Genomic DNA, 17,215 nt, shown 5'->3' with positions numbered 1-17,215 from the left:
AGATAGCTATGATTCAAAGAAGTTTTTTTCCCCTATATAATGTTTCTTTTCTGTGAGCAAAAGATTTTCTTTAATTTTATAGCGAGTTTGTTTAATAATAAATAATCAGAAATAGGGACTTCCCTGGTAGCTCAGTGGTAGACAATCTGCCTGACAGTGCAGGAGACATGGTTTCGATCCCTGATCTGGGAAGATCCCACATACTGTGGAGCAGCTGCACCTGTGTGCCACAGCTATTGAGCCTGTGATCTGGAGCCTGGGAACCACAACTCCTGAAGCCCGCACGTCCTGGCGCCCGTGCTCTGCAGCGAGAGAAGCCGCCATAGTGAGAAGCCTACGCACACCTAGGGAGTAGGCCTGCTGGACACAACTAAAGAAAAGCTGCGCAGCAACAAAGACCCAGCACAGCCAGAATTAAAAAGAAAAGCAGAAGTAGCTAAACTCTAAATGTTACCTGCAGGGATGCAAATTTTGCCTTTCAGTTTTCAAAAGACAAGTTTTTTTAAACCTTATAAAATTTTAAAAAGCCATCCAAAGATATATTCTAAGTGATACGCTTTCTTGCTGCTGTATATATACTTCTCAGATTAACTGAATTTCATTTAACTATGACAGGAGTTATAAAAGAATTCATTTTATTTTTGTTAAGATTTTCAATGTCCAAATATCATTTCTTATATGAAAGTAATTAATAATTATTGCAATATGTTTTCATACAGGATACATCTGATTCTTTTAATGATTCTGAAATCTGTTTTGCTTTCAGCTGTATTATCTCAAAAGTGGCTAGTGCTTTACCAGAAAAAAAAAAAAACAACACTTCAATTCAATGTATCTTTATTTACATAGGAAATGGCCGTTTTCAAGATTGCAGCACTACAAAAAGTTGTAGATAATAGTGTCTCTCTGTCGGAACTAGAATTGGCCAATAGACAATACAATGAACTGACTGCTAAGTACAGAGATATCTTGCAAAAAGATAATATGCTTGTTCAAAGAACAAATAACTTGGAACACCTAGAGGTAAGTTGATGTGATCCTTAAACCTTGTGATATGAGCCTCTCTTTGTGTGTGAGGGGGGTGGTATCTGTAGGTACAGAATAATTTCTGGACAGCTTCTTCCAGGTCATCTTCCTTAGCCTATTTGCGGAATTTAGCTGAATCAGACCTCTTAAACCAGGCACTTGAAAAAAGAATGTGGAACATATAGAATAATGTAATCAAAAGAGAAAGCATTATTAAGCATCCACCGTTTTCACTTACCCTGACCTCTGATTGCCTCATGGCCCATAGTTTTGGGGGATGGATGTAGCAGAGAGTAGATGAGACATAAATCTCTCTTCCTGGATCATGGATGACCTCTGCAAATCTGTAGCCTTTCTTACTGTCTGGAAAGAGAAAAGTGGCCTGGAGTATCTTGGTTTAATTCAAGTCTATGAAATAACCCTGGTGGCTCAGATGATAAGGAATCCGCCTGCTTTGCAAGAGATCCGGGTTTGATCCCTGTGTTGAGAAGATCTCCTAGAGAAGGGAATGGCTACCCACTCCCAGGATTCTTGGAGAATTCCATGGATAGAGGAGCCTGGTGGACTACAGTCCATGGGGTCGCATAGAGTTGGACAGGACTGAGTGACTAACACTTTCATGAATAGGACCCAAGACCCTTTATAATTCTCTTCTAGCCACTTGATCTTCATATGTTTTACATTAAGCAAAACAAGCTCCTGTTTTTGTTTCTCTTCTTCATCAAAAGTAAGAAATTATGTCTTTTGGTTCATTTTCTTTTATGATACTCATTGAAATAGAATGAGATCTAAATCTTTTGGTTTGAAAGCTCTCACTTGCTTCTCAGTTGAGTTCAGTCGCTCAGTCGTGTCCACCTCTTTGCGACCCCATGAATCGCAGCACGCCAGGCCTCCCTGTCCATCACCATCTCCCGGAGTTCACTCAGTCTCACGTCCATCGAGTCGGTAATGCCATCCAGCCATCTCATCCTCTGTCGTCCCCTTCTCCTCCTGCCCCCAATCCCTCCCAGCATCAGAGTCTTTTCCAATGAGTCAGCTCTGCACAGAGTTTCAGCTTTAGCACCATTCCTTCCAAAGAAATCCCAGGGCTGATCTCCTTCAGAATGGACTGGTTGGATCTCCTGGCAGTCCAAGGGACTCTCCAGAGTCTTCTCCAACACCACAGTTCAAAAGCATCAATTCTTCGGCGCTCAGCTTTCTTCACAGTCCAACTCTCGCATCCATACATGACCACTGGAAAAACCATAGTCTTGACTAGACGGACCTTTGTTGGCAAAGTAATGTCTCTGCTTTTCAATATGCTGTCTAGGTTGGTCATAACTTTCCTTCCAAGGAGTAAGCGTCTTTTAATTTCATGGCTGCAATCACCATCTGCAGTGATTTTGGAGCTCCAAAAAAGAAAGTCTGACACTGTTTCCACTGTTTCCCCATCTATTTCCCATGAAGTGATGAGACCAGATGCCATGATCTTAGTTTTCTGAATGTTGTGCTTTAAGCCAACTTTTTCACTCTCCTCTTTCACTTTCATCAAGAGGCTTTTGAGTTCCTCTTCACTTGCTTAGGGAGGCATATTCAAGAAAATATTCTGAATAGCTTTCAGTGGCTCCTACACAGTTATATGTTTTTGTTGTTCATTTGTTCAGTCATATCCAACTCTGCGACCCCATGGACTGCAGCATGCCAGCCTTTCCTGCCCTTCACCATCTCCCAGAGCTTGCTCAAACTCATGTCCATTGAGTCAGTGATGCCACCCAACCATCTTGACCTTTGTTGTCCTCTGCTCCTCCTGCCTTCAATCTTTTATTTTTTATCCTGCTTTCAGTCTTTTATAATGACACAATTATCTGAGTCATTATTTATTAGTATTAACTAGAAATAATCAGGATCAGTTTACTTTTTATTATTTTTGTTGAAGAGAGATGATTATATTAATTTTGTATAAAATTCTGCATATTTAAGTGTGATAATAATCTCACCTTTTCCCCATCTTTTATATCTGCTGTCCTCACTTCTCTAACATTAAAAATTATAGATATGAATGAATAACTTTTAACTTTTAAAATTTATTTTCCCAGATAATATTTTTCATTTCTACTCAAACCTTAAACTTTTTTCTATTTGTAGTATATCCTTTTCTCTTCTTTACTTCCTGTATCTCAGTTATAATTCTGAACATATGTGCCTCTCTACTGGGAAGTCTTAGTTTTATTCTCTACCATTATTATTGTGGTAATGATTCAGTTCAGTTCAGTTCGGTCACTCAGTCGTGTCCAGCTCTTTGCAACCCCATGGATTGCAGTATGTCAGGCTTCCCTGTATCACGAACTCCCGGATCTTACTCAGACTGAGGTCTATCGAGTTGGTGATGGCATCCAACCATCTCATCCTGTGTCATCCCCTTCTCCTCCCACCTTCAGTCATTCCCAGCATCAAGGTATTTTCCAATGAGTCAGTTCTTCGCATCAGGTGGCCAAAGTATTGGAGTATCAGCTTCAGCATCAGTCCTTCCAGTGAATATTCAGGACTAATTTCCCTTAGGATGGACTAGTTGGATCTCCTTGCAGTCCAAGGGACTTTCAAGAATATCGTCCAACCCCACAGTTCAAAAGCATCAATTCTTCAGTGCTTAGCTTTCTTTATAGTCCAACTCTCACATCCATACATGACTACTGGAAAAACCAAAGCTTTGACTAGACAGACTTTTGTTGGCAAAGTAATGTCTCTGCTTTTTAATATGCTGTCTAGGTTGGTCATAACTTTTCTTCCAAAGAGCAAGCGTCTTTTAATTTCATGGCTGCAGTCACTGTCTACAGTGATTTTGGAGCCCCCAAAAATAAAGTCTCTCACATTTCCATTGTTTCCCGTCTGTTTGCCATGAAGCAATGGGACCAGATGCCATGATCTTCGTTTTCTGAATGTTGAGCTTTAAGCCAACTTTTTCACTCTCTTCTTTCACTTTCATCAAGAGGCTCTTTAGTTCTTCTTTACTTTCTGCCATAAGTGTGGTGTCATCTGCATTTCTGAGGTTATTGATATTTCTCCCGGCAATCTTGATTCCAGCTTGTGCTTCATCCAGTCCAGCATTTTTCATGATGTACTCTGCCTAGAAGTTAAATAAGCAGGGTGACAATATACAGCCTTGACGTACTCCTTTCCAGATATGGAACCTGTCTGCTGTTCCATGTCCATACTTCCATGTTACATTCTACTTGCTGCCACCAGAATGGTCATTCTAAACAGGAATCTGACGATGCCCTTCCCTTCCTTAAGGGAAGGTTATGAAACTGTTGAGTATCCATGTTGGCCAGAAGTGAACATAGCATAAGCTAGTGCTCAGAAGGTTAGGATATACAAGATGTACAAGTATACAATTTTATATACTGGATATACAAGATTTTAATGATTATTTTAAAATAATATTTTATATGTATGTTCATACAACATATATACATGTGTATGTCTATATTTGTATTACATATAGGGAAACTTCTACTTTTGTTAAAAAAAAAAAGTTGGTGAGCTTTAGGACATTATTGTGTGAAGTTAAGACAATGTCACTTCTGTGGTATTAGTCAAAATTACAGGGTCCTTTCTCAGTGATGTTGCTATTTTATTTAGTGTGAAAATGTATCCCTAAAAGAACAAATGGAGTCTATCAGTAAAGAACTGGAGATTACCAAAGAAAAGCTTCACACTATTGAACAAGCCTGGGAACAAGAAACTAAATTAGGTAAGTATTATGACTCTGATAATATAAAATAATTAAGAGCTAATAGTGAGTATTTTTTCATTTAAAGTTCTCTTTCTATACCAGATAGATAAAAAGGAAGTTGTTTGATAAAAAATGAACTCTCTGCCTAACTGTTTAATTTAGCAGGCAGTTGATGAATTAGTGTTGCACTAATCTCTACCAAGATTTGATTTTTAGTTATTAAACTGGATTTGTTTCTAAGGAAATCATATGTGCTAAAATTTATGAGTTAGCATTAGGTATTATATTGAACCATTTAAGAATTAATGCAGATGATAATTTTGAAATATCTGTATTTTAATGATAGTATAATGAACTCTTTCACTGTGTGTAAAGTTACATTAGCAATATATCATTTGATATTTTTTTTTTTAATTTTATTTTATTTTTAAACTTTACATAATTGTATTAGTTTTGACAAATATCGAAATGAATCCACCACAGGTATACATGTGTTCCCCATCCTGAACCCTCCTCCCTCCTCCCTCCCCATACCATCCCTCTGGGTCGTCCAAAGATGACCTTAAGCATATTGCTACAGTTTCACTACTATATCAATTTTGTATTACCTTATACATGTTTATATATTTTATATACTTAAAACTATAATAAACATTGTATGCTATATTTATTTAGTAGATACAAAATATTTCATTTTTTATTCATTATACTTATAAATATTCATACCATAAAGTACTGTGTTTGAGGGATTAAATCACCCGCTTTTCTAAGTTTTGGTATTGCTTATTTATTGCTGCTGTCAACATTTTCATGTGTATCTAACAGAGATACTATTGTCTCAAAGGGTATTAAATTCTATGTGGCTTCTGCTAAGATTTTCCATATTCATTTTTCAAATGGTTTTCCTAGTTCATGAGATTTAAGTTATTTTATCTTACTAGCATTATGCTTTCTAGATAAACTTGCTCCTTTGGGTAAGGTGTTTCTTTTGTTTTCTATACCTTGGAGCTCTAATGTTTTTCAAGGTTTCTGTTACTGTTAAATTGTTAACAGATGTAGTTTAGAGAGGCTTGACATTGGGAAGTCTAAAATAAGCTACTTTTAGAAATGTGATTTTTAATTCATTAAGAGATTAAAAGTGAATTGACTTTCATCTAACTCTTAAATGAAAGAAGATGAAATTTTAACTGAGATAGAGAAAAGAATATTATATACAGTTTCAGTAAGCTCTTTGTTCATCCTATCCTGTGTCTCTTTAATAAGTGCTGAGTTCCTTATAGAAATTCCTTAATTTCAAATACTTTAATCTCTCTGATACATGGCTTTGTATCACTGAATTTTTAAAAGCTTTTATTTCCTGTTGCCCTTCCTTATCTCTTTGTTTATTAGTGTCACTTTATTACTTTTTTTCATGCAGGAATTGATTGGTGTTGGCTGTTACTCTCCCTAGGACACTCCAAATACAGAGTGTCTCTTTTCACTATCAGAGTTTAGCACAAAAGAAAATGGAAAGGGGTTTTATGTTCTTTGTATATTTATATTTACTGCAACTTTTTTTCTGTCCTTCATGGTGGTTAGTTGCCTAAATGGTTCCATAATGTTTTCCTAACACATTTAGCTTTCCAGTAATGTTACTATTAGTTATTTGATCACTGCCTGCAGCAACTATTTTAGATATATACAGGACAAAAGGAAGTACTTCTTAAAACTGATGTAGACACCAAAACAATTTGCCTGGTTTCCAAAAAATTTATGTACTTTTGAGCAAACTCAGTTATAGAACTCAAGCTTGTAAAGCTAGAAAGATAGAAGGGCATTATTGTAAAAGACAAAATGAATCACTGCACAGTTCCTTAAAATAATTGACTTGCCTGAACATAATGATTAATTGACACTCTAAAAAATAAAACTCTCTACCAAATGTCTTTTTCCTGGAGCACGTCTGTTATGCATAACAGAAATACTCATTTTCTCTTCTTAAAAAATGACTAACATTCCTACATGATACCTTTTCATTGTAAACTGGGGTGTTTTTTTGGTTTTCTTTTCATTTAACCACAAACTTTTGTGTACAAAGATAAGCTATACAACTGCATATATGAGGGTGTAATAACTAATAAAATTAAATAAAATAACTTATTTGAGGATGGCCCAGTGATCAAGATTCTGCACTTCTACCACAGGGAGTCCGGGTTCGATCCCTGGTCAGGGAACTAGATCCCATATTCTACAACTAAGAGTTCTTATGCCACAACTAAAAGACCACACATTCTGCAACACAGATTGGAAGACCTGTGTGTGGCAACTGAGACCTGCTACAGCCAAACAAATAAATAAATATTTAAAGATTAATAAATAATGGGATTCTCCAGGCAAGAATACTGGAATGGGTTGTCATTTCCTCCACCCAGGGATCTTCCCAACCCAGGGATCAAAGCTGCATCTCTTTCATCTTCTGCATTGGCAGACAGTGTCTTTGCCACTAGCACCACCTGGGAAACCCATTCAGTTCAGTTCAGTTGCTCAGTCGTGTCCGACTCTTTGTGACCCTATGAATCGCAGCATGCCAGGCCTCCCTGTCCATCACCAACTCCTGGAGTTTAGTCAAACTCATGTCCATCGAGTCAGTGATGCCATCCAGCCATCTCATCCTCTGTCATCCCCTTCTCCTCCTGCCCCCAATCCCTCCCAGCATCAGGGTCTTTTCCAGTGAGTCAGCTCTTTGGATAAGGTGGCCAAAGTATTGGAGTTTCAGCTTTAGCATCAGTCCTTCCAATGAACACCCAGGACTGATCTCCTTTAGGATGGACTGGTTGGACCTCCTTGTAGTCCAAGGGACTCTGAAGAGTCTTCTCCAACACCACAGTTCAAAAGCATTAGATATATACAAAAGCCAAATAATATTCAGGGTTAAAGAAGATATTTGGTAAAATCGCTAAATCACATTGCTTCAGGTTTTACTTTTTTACTCTTTAAGACTTTAAAAGTAAAGTCATTGAACTTGCATTCACAGAGTAGTGTTACTTCACTGTATTTCTTCTTATACAGTGTATTTCTCAGTTAACAAAATGTGTTTATTTGCCCTTTTTTGGCTTCCTATTTGTGACACCTCCCACACTACATCTTTTACATGGTTACTTCTGTACAGGCATACCTTGGACATACTGCAAGTTCAGGTCTAGACCAGCACAACAAAACAAATATTGCAATAAATGAGTCACAGAAATGTTTTAGTTTCCCAGTGCCTATAAAAGTTATGTTTACATTATACTATAGTATATTAGGTGTGTAATCGTATTATATATAAACAAATAATATGCATACCTTAATGCTAAAATACTTCAGTGCTAAAAAATGCTAGCCATCATCTGAACCTTCAGTTTGTCATAGTAGTAGCATCAAAGATCACTGATCATGGATCACATAACCAATATACTAGTAGTGGAAAAGGGTGAGATATTGTGAGAATTACCATTGTGACACAGAAACACAAAAAGAGCAAACGGTATTGGAGAAATGGCACCAGTAGACTTACTCGGCTCAGGCCTGTCGCCACATACCTTCAGTTTAAAAACAAAAAGAAAAAAAAATGCAGTTATCTGCCAAGCTCAATAAAGTAAAGCACAAAATGCCTTTCATCCTATGAAGAATAATTTTTATGATCATTTGAATGATGAAACGTGGAAGTTCCCGAGAGATTAAATGGGGTAGGCAGCATACAGACAAGATGTAACAGAGCTACGACTAGTGCCCAGGTCTGTCATAATTCAAAAGGCTCATGTGTTTTCCACAGAACCATATTACCTCCTTATATGATGTCTAAAATATTGGGGATAACATTTTGATAAGAGGAGCATAAGATTTACCAACATATTGTTGCATTTAGGAAATGAATCTAACATGGATAAGGTAAAGAAATCTGTAACCAACAGTGAGATTGTTTCTATTTCAAAAAAAATCACTATGCTGGAGATGAAGGAATTAAATGAAAGGCAGAGGGCTGAACATTCTCAAAAAATGTACGAACATGTGAAGACTTCACTACAGCAAGTGGAGGAACGCAATTTTGAATTGGAAACCAAATTTGCTGAGGTTTGATATTATAATTTTTATCATGCAGTTAGAAAGTAAATAATTATTCACGGTAGCCATTGTATTATTGGAAGAGGTTTGTTTGTAACTCTGAAGCAGCATATTAATACAGTGCTTGTGTTTCATGTAATAGATAAATAATGTAGCTTTATATCTGAAATGTTTAAAAAGAAACCATGTATTTCTGTGATTGAGTTCTTATTTCTTACCAGCATTACAAAATTTAGGTGTAATGTGCAAAACGATGTTATTTGCTTAATGGAATTTCCTTCCATTGTCATCCATTCATTTAACAGTTATTATTTCTGAGTGCCTATAACATGCCAGATGCTGTGTGGGAACTGGAGTTATAGCACAAAATAAGAAAGACAGTAATCTCTCCTCTCAGGGACTTCATTCTAATAGAAAGTTTTAGACTTTTTTGATATGGTTAAAATTATTAAATTGGCTGGCAATAATATCGTTTGCAAATATTCAACAATTTATGATGAATATATAATCATATATATTCTCAAGCACTCTTCCTTGACAATTAGTAAATTTCTCAGGTCATTCATGTTATTTTGTTTGTTTTAACCAAGTCATTAAATAATATATTAAGATTTCATTAATATTAACTTTATTTATAGATGATATAATTGAAGTAAAATGTAACAAGCATTTTAAGTAAATTAAGAGTATCATAGATTCATATCTTACTAGATTGTGAGTTGACCAATATAAATGACTTGGTGGGTTGACATATAACTAGAGTTTTCCTAATTTGTTCCTGGCTTTTTCTCTCCTTATCATCTTCAATCTATTCTTAATACTTGACACCCAAGTTAGTATCTGGACTAAAATAAAGAGGACTGCAGGATGCTTAAAGGTATATTAGGAAAACTTCACCAAAGCTAATGTTTCTAAACATCTTTTGTTATTTTCCCAGCTTACCAGAATCAATTTGGAGGCACAGAAAGTGGAACAGATGTTAAGAGATGAATTAGCTGATAGTGTGAGCAAGACAGTAAGCGACGCTGACAGGCAACACATTCTAGAATTAGAGAAGAGTGAAATGGAACTAAAAGTTGAAGTATCAAAGTAAGTGCGTGTGCAAGTTTTAGGCACTTGGTTAGCTGTGTCCGTGCGCGTCACTTGGTTAGCTGTGCCCGTGCGCGTCACTTGGTTAGCTGTGCCCGTGCGCGTCACTTGGTTAGCTGTGCCCGTGCGCGTCACTTGGTTAGCTGTGCCCGTGCGCGTCACTTGGTTAGCTGTGTCCGTGCGCGTCACTTGGTTAGCTGTGTCCGTGCGCGTCATTTGGTTAGCTGTGTCCGTGTGCGTCATTTGGTTAGCTGTGTCCGTGTTTGTCATTTGGTTAGCTGTGTCCACTGTGCTTTGTATTATGAAACCTCATTACAGTGATCAAGGGTAATATCCTTAGTAGCAGTTGATGCTGGTTTCTTTTTATATAGAACTCTGTTAAGTAATAATTGACTTCCCTGGTGGCTCAGATGGTAAAGCGTCTGCCTACTATACAGGAGACCCAGGTTCAATCCTTGGGTCAGGAAGATCTCCTGGAGAAGGAAATGGCAACCCACTCCAGTATTCTTGCCTGGAAAATCCTATAGATGGTGGAACCTGGTAGGCTACAGTCCATGGGGTCGCAGAGAATCAGACACGACTGAACAACTTCACTTTCACTAAGTAATATTAACAAGATTGATATTTAACTGGCATAAATAACAATATTGGAGAGGAAATAACTTCTCAAGATTTATATTTATCAGAACCCAGTATTACAGAAAACACAGAACTTGGCATCAGGACCCTATGAAATCTGTTTTTTTACCACATACTAGTATTTTTTTGGAAGGAAGGGTTGTGGCATTTACTTAAACTTAACTTACTAAGAGAGTTATAGTATATCTAGTTATAATAGGGTTGCTGTAAAAATATAAAGAACAATTCAGATTTGATTCAGTTTGCATATCTTGGGAATCTACTGTGTACTGTTTGTGGGCTCATTCGCTAAGTCATGTCCAACTCTTGTGACCCCATGAGCTGTAGCCCATGGGGCTCCTCTGTCCATGGAATTCTCCAGTCAAGAATACTGGAGTGGGTTGCCATTTCCTTCTCCAGGGAATCTTCCCAACCCAGGGCTCTAACCTGCTTCTCCTACACTGGCAGGTGGACGAGCACCTGGGAAGCTACACTCTGTGTACTGTGCTTTGTATTAAATACTTATTGAATCATCCCAATCCACTTAATAATCCAGATAACATTTGTTGTTTTCATTTTATATAAAGAAACAGTGTATTCTCTTAGAATTCAAAATATATGTAGGAGGAAGTACTATACACCAGGTATATGCTTGTATCCATTTGTAATCATGTGTTAGCTGCTTTAGAGTAGTATGAGGATCCTTGAGTTGATTCATTAAGCTCAAATAATTAGTAAACAGGGTTATGGCTAACCCATGAAAGTATAGCCATTGTTTTGGAACCTTGTTTTGGTAATATCACTAATTTCCAGCCCTTTCACTATGAAGGACTCCTTTATTCTTCTTATGTCATGGACCTCACCTTTTTTAGTAAACTAAGTTATAATTAATCATTTTGTCATATTTTAATTGATTAAGACTCATATAACTGGCAATGAGAATTTCTAATCAACATGAGGAAACCAGACTTATCAGTTACACTGAACTAAAATTATTCCAGTCCAAAGTAAAATGCATTTTAGTTTACCTATTTAATCTTATCACAATGGTCATATAGGACATTTAATAATTATCATCAAGCTCCCCTCCTTTTTTGGTAATAGTAATAAATGTATAATCTTTTTCACATTTCTGCTACCTTATAAATTAAAATAAAGCCAATCAAAGCATCATTGATTGACCTTGAAAATTTAAATTTCTATAATCTTAACTGTACAATTTGTCAAGTAAGCCTACCTAATACCTTATTCCAGCTATACCAAACCACGGTAACAAGTGTCTCATGAAAAAATTTGTGAGAGGAGTTTGTTGGCCATTTATGTTTGGGAAATGTGCATGTACAGATTGAGATCATTTTTTACTTTAGAACTTCTCAGAGCATTTGATATGATACTGTGTATATGAATTTTCAAGGGAGAGCAATGTTGGGAATGGAGCGGTTAAAACCTGTTAACCTCTCATGGAATTATGTTCCATGAAATACTTCAGGAAACTTTAGTATTTCGTAAAAAGAAGAGATGCTGCAAGCTAACAGCTTTTCCACAAGGGTCTAGAAATTGGAAAATCTAGTATTTATTTACTTAGAGTATGTACCTAATCATATCTGAAGTATCTTATTACTTCCTAGACTAAAAGAGATTTCTGATATTGCCAAAAGGCAAGTTGAAATTTTGAATGCACAACAACAGTCCAGGGAGAAGGAAGTAGAGTCCCTCAGAACACAGCTGTTAGACTATCAGGTATGTGCAGTGTTAACTCTTCTACATAGAGGCTTTTCTTTTCCAAAATTTATGTTAGATATTGGGATCATTTTGTAGTTTTAATCAGGATAAATCAAATAGAGGCTCCTGTTTTCGTTAATTGTAACTTGATTAGAAAAATTTTAATTTGAAATGCCATTGGTAACACAGGAAAACATTTAAATGCTTACAGATGCATTGTAGCAACTGCTGATCACAGTTCAGACAATGGGGAGAAACATGTCTTTCATAACAGCATTGTTCCTTGTATTTATGTATAGGTTTCCACATATTCTCACATTATAGTTTTTTTAGGATTAAAAAACTACCCGTTGTCTACATTAGTATTATTATCAGTATTGTTATTTACATATGGACGTTTAAAGTAAACTTAGTAATATTCCAACTGGTATGTAGTTAGGTGCCAGATTTAGATTTTAAATAAGTTTCATTCTAGTTCTTTTTATTCTGCAGTCTTTTGCAATTTATGTTAAAGCAAGGTTAGATTTTTGTAATTGTTTTAAATTAGTAAATTCTGATTTTTAAGTCCACGATAAGTTTCACTGGGAAAACTTGAAACTTACTACAAATATTTATTTTTCATGTCAGGCACAGTCTGATGAAAAGGCACTGATTGCCAAGCTGCACCAACACGTAGTCTCCCTTCAGGCTAGTGAGGCTGCTGCTCTTGGCAAGGTGGAGTCAGTTGCATCTAAACTGCAGAAGGTGGAGGCCCATACTCTGCGCTTAGAGCAGAAACTCGATGAAAAAGAACAAGCTCTCTTTTATGCCCGTTTGGAGGGTAGAAACAGAGCAAAACATCTGCGCCAAACAATTCAGTCTCTACGACGACAGTTTAGTGGAGCTTTACCTTTGGCACAACAGGAAAAGTTCTCTAAAACAATGATTCAGTTACAAAATGACAAACTTAAGATAATGGAAGAAATGAAAAATTCTCAACAAGAACATAGAAGTCTGAAGAACAAAACACTGGAGATGGAATTAAAGTTAAAGGGACTGGAAGATTTAATAAGCACTTTAAAGGATGCCAGGGGAGCCCAAAAGGTAAAACACCGATTTTAAGTTCAGTATGTTCAAAAGAGGTACATAATCATTTTGAGTTAATATGTGCCTATGTGGAAAATGCTTAATATATGAGCAAAATTCCAGATATAATTTATTAATTTAGATTATATAAATTAGGAGTTTGGGCTATTAGAATATCTGTTTATAAATAAAATGAGACTCCTCTAAGCCATAGTTTCAGTAGAAATGCTTAGAGTGTAATATCAAAGAATTTTAAACACTCTAGGAAAGTATGTATTAATTAAATACTAGTTGTAATTGTTCTTAAACATTATAGTGATTAAACAAGTAGTAGGCCTACATTTTATTTTTTAATGTAATTTTGTTTTTACTCTTATTTGGAAGGAATTAATGAAAAATAATTATTTTGAAATTAAATTTTATTCTCTAGGCTGGAAACATTTGGGATTTTTATTTACGAAAGTAAAACCAATGTTGCAATTACACACAAACACTAAGGACCCAACAAATACATGAAAGTAAATGAATAAATAAATGTGATTATTAGTGATATCCGTTTCAGCATATTTTGAAAAATGTTTTATGTTAAGATTCTACATATTAAAAAAGTCTATAGAAATTCTAAAAAAACTTTTCTTTTTGGCACAACCAAGGATAATTTTATATCTTATTTTATTTTAGAATGTCCATTAATTTGAATTAAAATCATTAAGATCAGTAGAGAAATACATTATTTGTTAATATAATATTAACATTTGTATATGTAATTTATAAATATTTAGGTAATCAGTTGGCACACAAAAATAGAAGAACTCCGTCTTCAAGAGCTTAAACTCAATCGAGAATTAGTCAAGGATAAAGAAGAAATAAAATATTTGAATAATATAATTTCTGAATATGAGAACACAATCAGTAGTCTGGAGGAAGAAATTGTGCAGCAGAATAAGGTTTCATTTTATGTTTATTTTGGTGTTTTGTTGCTAAGATTTTTAATATAACAACATTGCATTGATGACTACCTTATTTTCCTAATCAAGTATAGCTTCTATTATTATTCTTATAAAATATTGTTTGTCATTTTTTAAGCTATTCTAATTAGTAGTCTTGAAAGGAAGAATTCATAAGCAAGTTTATTTGGTAAGTTAATTTTTGTTTCACTGTTGGTTATTTAAATTCACCTTTACCAGTTTCTACTGGCCGTCACTGATGGAATAAGGCAGCTTGGTATAGAATAAAGCACAGAAGCTTTGAGGCAGATGCAGTTCACTAAGCAGATGCTTACTTGCGTTAGACATTTTGTTGTTCCTTCTGCTTAAATTGTTCTTACCTAAGATACCAATGCTTTCACTGCCTTCTGATCTTACCTCTAATGTCTTACCTTATCAATGAGGCCTTCACTAGTTACCCAACATACAACAGTAAATTTTATCATCAAGATTCCTTAAATACGGATTACCTAGTTTCATTTAACTCCATAGCACTCATCGCCCTCTGACATATGACATACTTATTTGTTTACTATCTCCCCCTCAGTAGTATATAAATCCTGTGGTGAAGGGGACTTGGTTTTGTTTATTGCTGTGTTCTCATTGTCTCGAGTAGTATTTGCCACATAGAATGTGTCATTAAACGTGTTTTGGATGAATGGATGGATGGATAAATGGATGGGTACATGGATGGGTTGAAATCCTGACTCCACACCTGCCTGTCCTTGTCATCTTAGGCAAAAATTACTTAATCTCTGAATTTTCTTCCTTTTTCCTTAAAATGAAAATAATAACAGTGACCTCAAATGGTTGTTGTGAGGATTAAAGAAGAAAAACGTATGTAAAAATTCTTCTCATAGGCCTGGTGAGTGTCTTTGTGTGTGTATGACCCAACTATCTTTCTTTAGTTTCATGAAGAAAGACAAATGGCCTGGGATCAGAGAGAAGTTGAGCTGGAACGTCAACTAGATGTTTTTGACCGTCAGCAAAGTGAAATACTACGTGAAGCACAAAAGGTATAAATGATTAATCCTGTTTGCTACTCTATAGCAGGACCTATAATGTTAACCAATAGAAATATTTTCTAAGGTTGGATGGAATTTTATTTTTATTTTTCTGTTTTTTTTTTTTTTTTTTTAATTGGAGGATAATTGCTTTACAGTGTTGCATTAGTTTCTGGTATACAACAGTGTGAATCAGCTATATGTATGCGTACATCCCCTCCCTTCTAAGCCTCCCTCCCAGTCACCACATCCTGCCCCTCTAGGCTGTCACAGAGTACTGCGGTCAGCCCCCTGTGTCATAGAGTAGTTTACCAGTATCTATCTATTTTACATGCGGCAGTGTATATACTCTTTCAATTCGTCCCACCCTCTCCTTCCCCTGCTGTGTCCACAGGTTCATTCTCTACATCTGGGTCTCTATTCCTGACCTGCAAATAGGTTCATCAGTACCATTTTTCTAGCTTCCTTGTATATGTGTTAATATACGGTATTTGTTTTTCTCTTTCTGGCTTACTTCACTGTATGACAGACTGTAGGGGTCATCCACATCACTACAAATGACCCAGTTTTCTTCCTTTTTATGGCTGAGTTGCAATTTTAATTGATGATATCTTTTTATGTGTCAACTATAAGTGTATTTAACCATGTCTTGTCATATAGTTGTAAACATTAATATTGTTATTTCCAATGTTGCAACTGCTTTTTTTAAAAAAAAATTCTATTTCTCAATAGTTTGAAGAGGCTACAGGATCAATGCCAGACCCTAGTTTGCCCATTCCGAATCAACTTGAGATTGCTCTAAGAAAAATTAAGGAAAATATCAGAATAATTCTAGAAACCCAAGCAACTTGCAGATCACTGGAAGAGGTAATTAGAAGAATTTGCATATTGTTGTTGTTCAGTTGGCAAGTCTGACCCCAAGTCTGACTCTTTGTGACCCCATGGACTGTAGCATGCCAGGCTTCCTGGCCCCTCACCATCTCCTAGAGTTTGCTCAAGTTCATGTCCATTTCATTGGTGATGTCATCCAACCATCTCATCCTCTGTTGCCCTCTTCTTGCATTTTGATAAGTGTATTATTGGATATACTTCTGGAATTTTATAAGTAATATTTTTAAATGAGGATGAAGCATAAAATGATGAATCTGTTGCTTATTCTACTCTACTTTTCTTTAGTCTTTCTTTTGCCAACAAAGAACAGTAGACATGGCTAATTTGAAATCACTCTTCTTTTAGTCATTACTTATCACTTTTGGGTACACTCGTCAGTTGCTAGCATGAAAGGAAACCAAAAGAGCATTTGACTATAGCTTTATGAACAATGTGTTTCCTTCCCCTCAATGATCAAGAATTGTTTTCATCCTTGTTTATTTTTATATTTTATTTTGAAGCATATGTTCTAAACTCTGGATCAATTTTCAATTTATTTCTTTTTGTGGGTGGTTAAAGGGCTTGAGGGTAAACTAGAAATTGTTTCTTAGTTTAATATAGGTCTTAAATTTGGTTAATAGATGGTCACATCTCTCTTTGTTAAATTATACAGAAAATAGTAAAAACTGAATATATTTAGATGCCAACTAAAATGAAAATCATATTACTATAAATACATTTAAAATGATTTTTTAAATTGTGCATTTTTAAATCAACCAAAGAAACTTAAATTGTCTTCTGTATTGTAAATTTGTCATTTATGTGAATTGCCACTGAGTTATTTGATTTTTGAGTATTTGCTTAATTCTGTTGAGGAATAAATACTATTTTCAGTTTTGTTTTGAGAAGCTGCCCATTTTATAATGGAGAGCCATTGACCCAGACCACTAAAATTCCAACTTTTATACTTTGTTGACTTCTATGGGTTACTCTTCTGGTGCTCTAATGAGTCAATGAATCAAAATAAAAGAAATGATTTA

General features: G+C 35.6%; 1 protein-coding gene across 8 annotated transcripts in view; it reads left to right on the top strand.

Annotated features, from left to right (window-relative positions):
- The window catches only part of CEP290 (centrosomal protein 290), a 96,233-nt gene that overhangs the window by 40,517 nt on the left and 38,501 nt on the right, over positions 1-17,215 (top strand). For all 8 annotated transcript variants that reach the window (XR_011566520.1, XM_070788904.1, XM_070788903.1 and 5 more), the window contains 9 exons: positions 850-1,023; positions 4,645-4,756; positions 8,625-8,830; positions 9,759-9,910; positions 12,157-12,268; positions 12,878-13,333; positions 14,098-14,262; positions 15,210-15,317; positions 16,038-16,172. Coding sequence is in view for 7 of the 8 variants with exons in the window: in XM_070788904.1 (XP_070645005.1) it covers positions 850-1,023; positions 4,645-4,756; positions 8,625-8,830; positions 9,759-9,910; positions 12,157-12,268; positions 12,878-13,333; positions 14,098-14,262; positions 15,210-15,317; positions 16,038-16,172 (1,620 nt within the window). In the remaining variant the exon portion in view is untranslated. The remainder of the gene's footprint in view (positions 1-849; positions 1,024-4,644; positions 4,757-8,624; positions 8,831-9,758; positions 9,911-12,156; positions 12,269-12,877; positions 13,334-14,097; positions 14,263-15,209; positions 15,318-16,037; positions 16,173-17,215) is intronic.

The sequence above is a fragment of the Bos indicus genome, chromosome 5 (genome assembly GCF_029378745.1).
Source record: "Bos indicus isolate NIAB-ARS_2022 breed Sahiwal x Tharparkar chromosome 5, NIAB-ARS_B.indTharparkar_mat_pri_1.0, whole genome shotgun sequence".
Classification (NCBI taxonomy): Eukaryota; Metazoa; Chordata; class Mammalia; order Artiodactyla; family Bovidae; genus Bos; species Bos indicus.
The sequence above is the reverse complement of the archived record's forward strand: the minus strand, read 5'-3'. Positions and strand labels throughout refer to the sequence as shown.